Source organism: Microtus ochrogaster, unplaced genomic scaffold, assembly GCF_000317375.1.
Source record: "Microtus ochrogaster isolate Prairie Vole_2 unplaced genomic scaffold, MicOch1.0 UNK109, whole genome shotgun sequence".
In the NCBI taxonomy this organism is placed as follows: Eukaryota; Metazoa; Chordata; class Mammalia; order Rodentia; family Cricetidae; genus Microtus; species Microtus ochrogaster.
In genome coordinates this window covers 163,690-164,443 of record NW_004949207.1, presented here as the reverse complement: position 1 = coordinate 164,443, position 754 = coordinate 163,690, and the positions used below count along the sequence as shown (strand labels likewise).

At 52.4% G+C, this 754-nt stretch overlaps 1 protein-coding gene across 1 annotated transcript in view; it reads left to right on the top strand.

Annotated features, from left to right (window-relative positions):
- The window catches only part of Zan (zonadhesin), an 86,392-nt gene that overhangs the window by 75,680 nt on the left and 9,958 nt on the right, over window positions 1–754 (top strand). The window contains 1 exon segment of the mRNA XM_005371467.1: window positions 544–685. Coding sequence (XP_005371524.1) covers window positions 544–685 — 142 coding nt within the window.

The following is a 754-nucleotide window of genomic DNA, read 5'->3' as shown; positions in this document are numbered from 1 at the left end:
AGCCCCTCACTGGGGGATTCTAGGCAGGGGCTCTACCACTGAGTCACACCCCAGCCCCTCACTGGGGGATTCTAGGCAGGTGCTCTACCACTGAGTCACACCCCAGCCCCTCACTGGGGGATTCTAGGCAGGTGCTCTACCACTGAGATCTACCCCAACCATAGATACAATTTTTTAATATTTGGACCATGTGGTAGTTTTATTTTATTATGTTTTCTTTTTATTTGTTCTTCTCTTGCACAGAGTGCATCCTTCCTTCCCTCCCTCCCTCCACCTCCCCTCTTCCCCAGATCCACTTCTCCTTTTCTGTTCAGAAAAGATCAGACCTCCCAGGGACACCAACCAAACACAGCCTTGCAAGCTACAGTAAGACCAGGCACATATAAAATCTGGAGGCAATTGTTTCAAATATTTTGACTTGATAGACATGGGACCTGCAGGTAGGGAGGTCAAATGCAAACCATTCTCGTGGAAGCTAAGCCTTTCTCTTTAGAATTTACCACCCCTGTCCTCACTCCCTTTCTCTTACCATGCCTTCTGCAGATAGGCAAGACCTGGCTCTCCAGTGGCTGCACCCAGAGCTGTGCCTGCGTGGACGGAGTTGTTCAGTGCCGGAATTTCATCTGCCCCACAGGGTCCCACTGCCAGCACAGTGATGATGGCAGCAGTAACTGTGCGGCCAACAGTAAGGGAGCTGTTGGGGAGGGGGAGAGGAGAGGAGCTCTGGTGGGGAGCCGTGGGGGAGGGGAGGGGG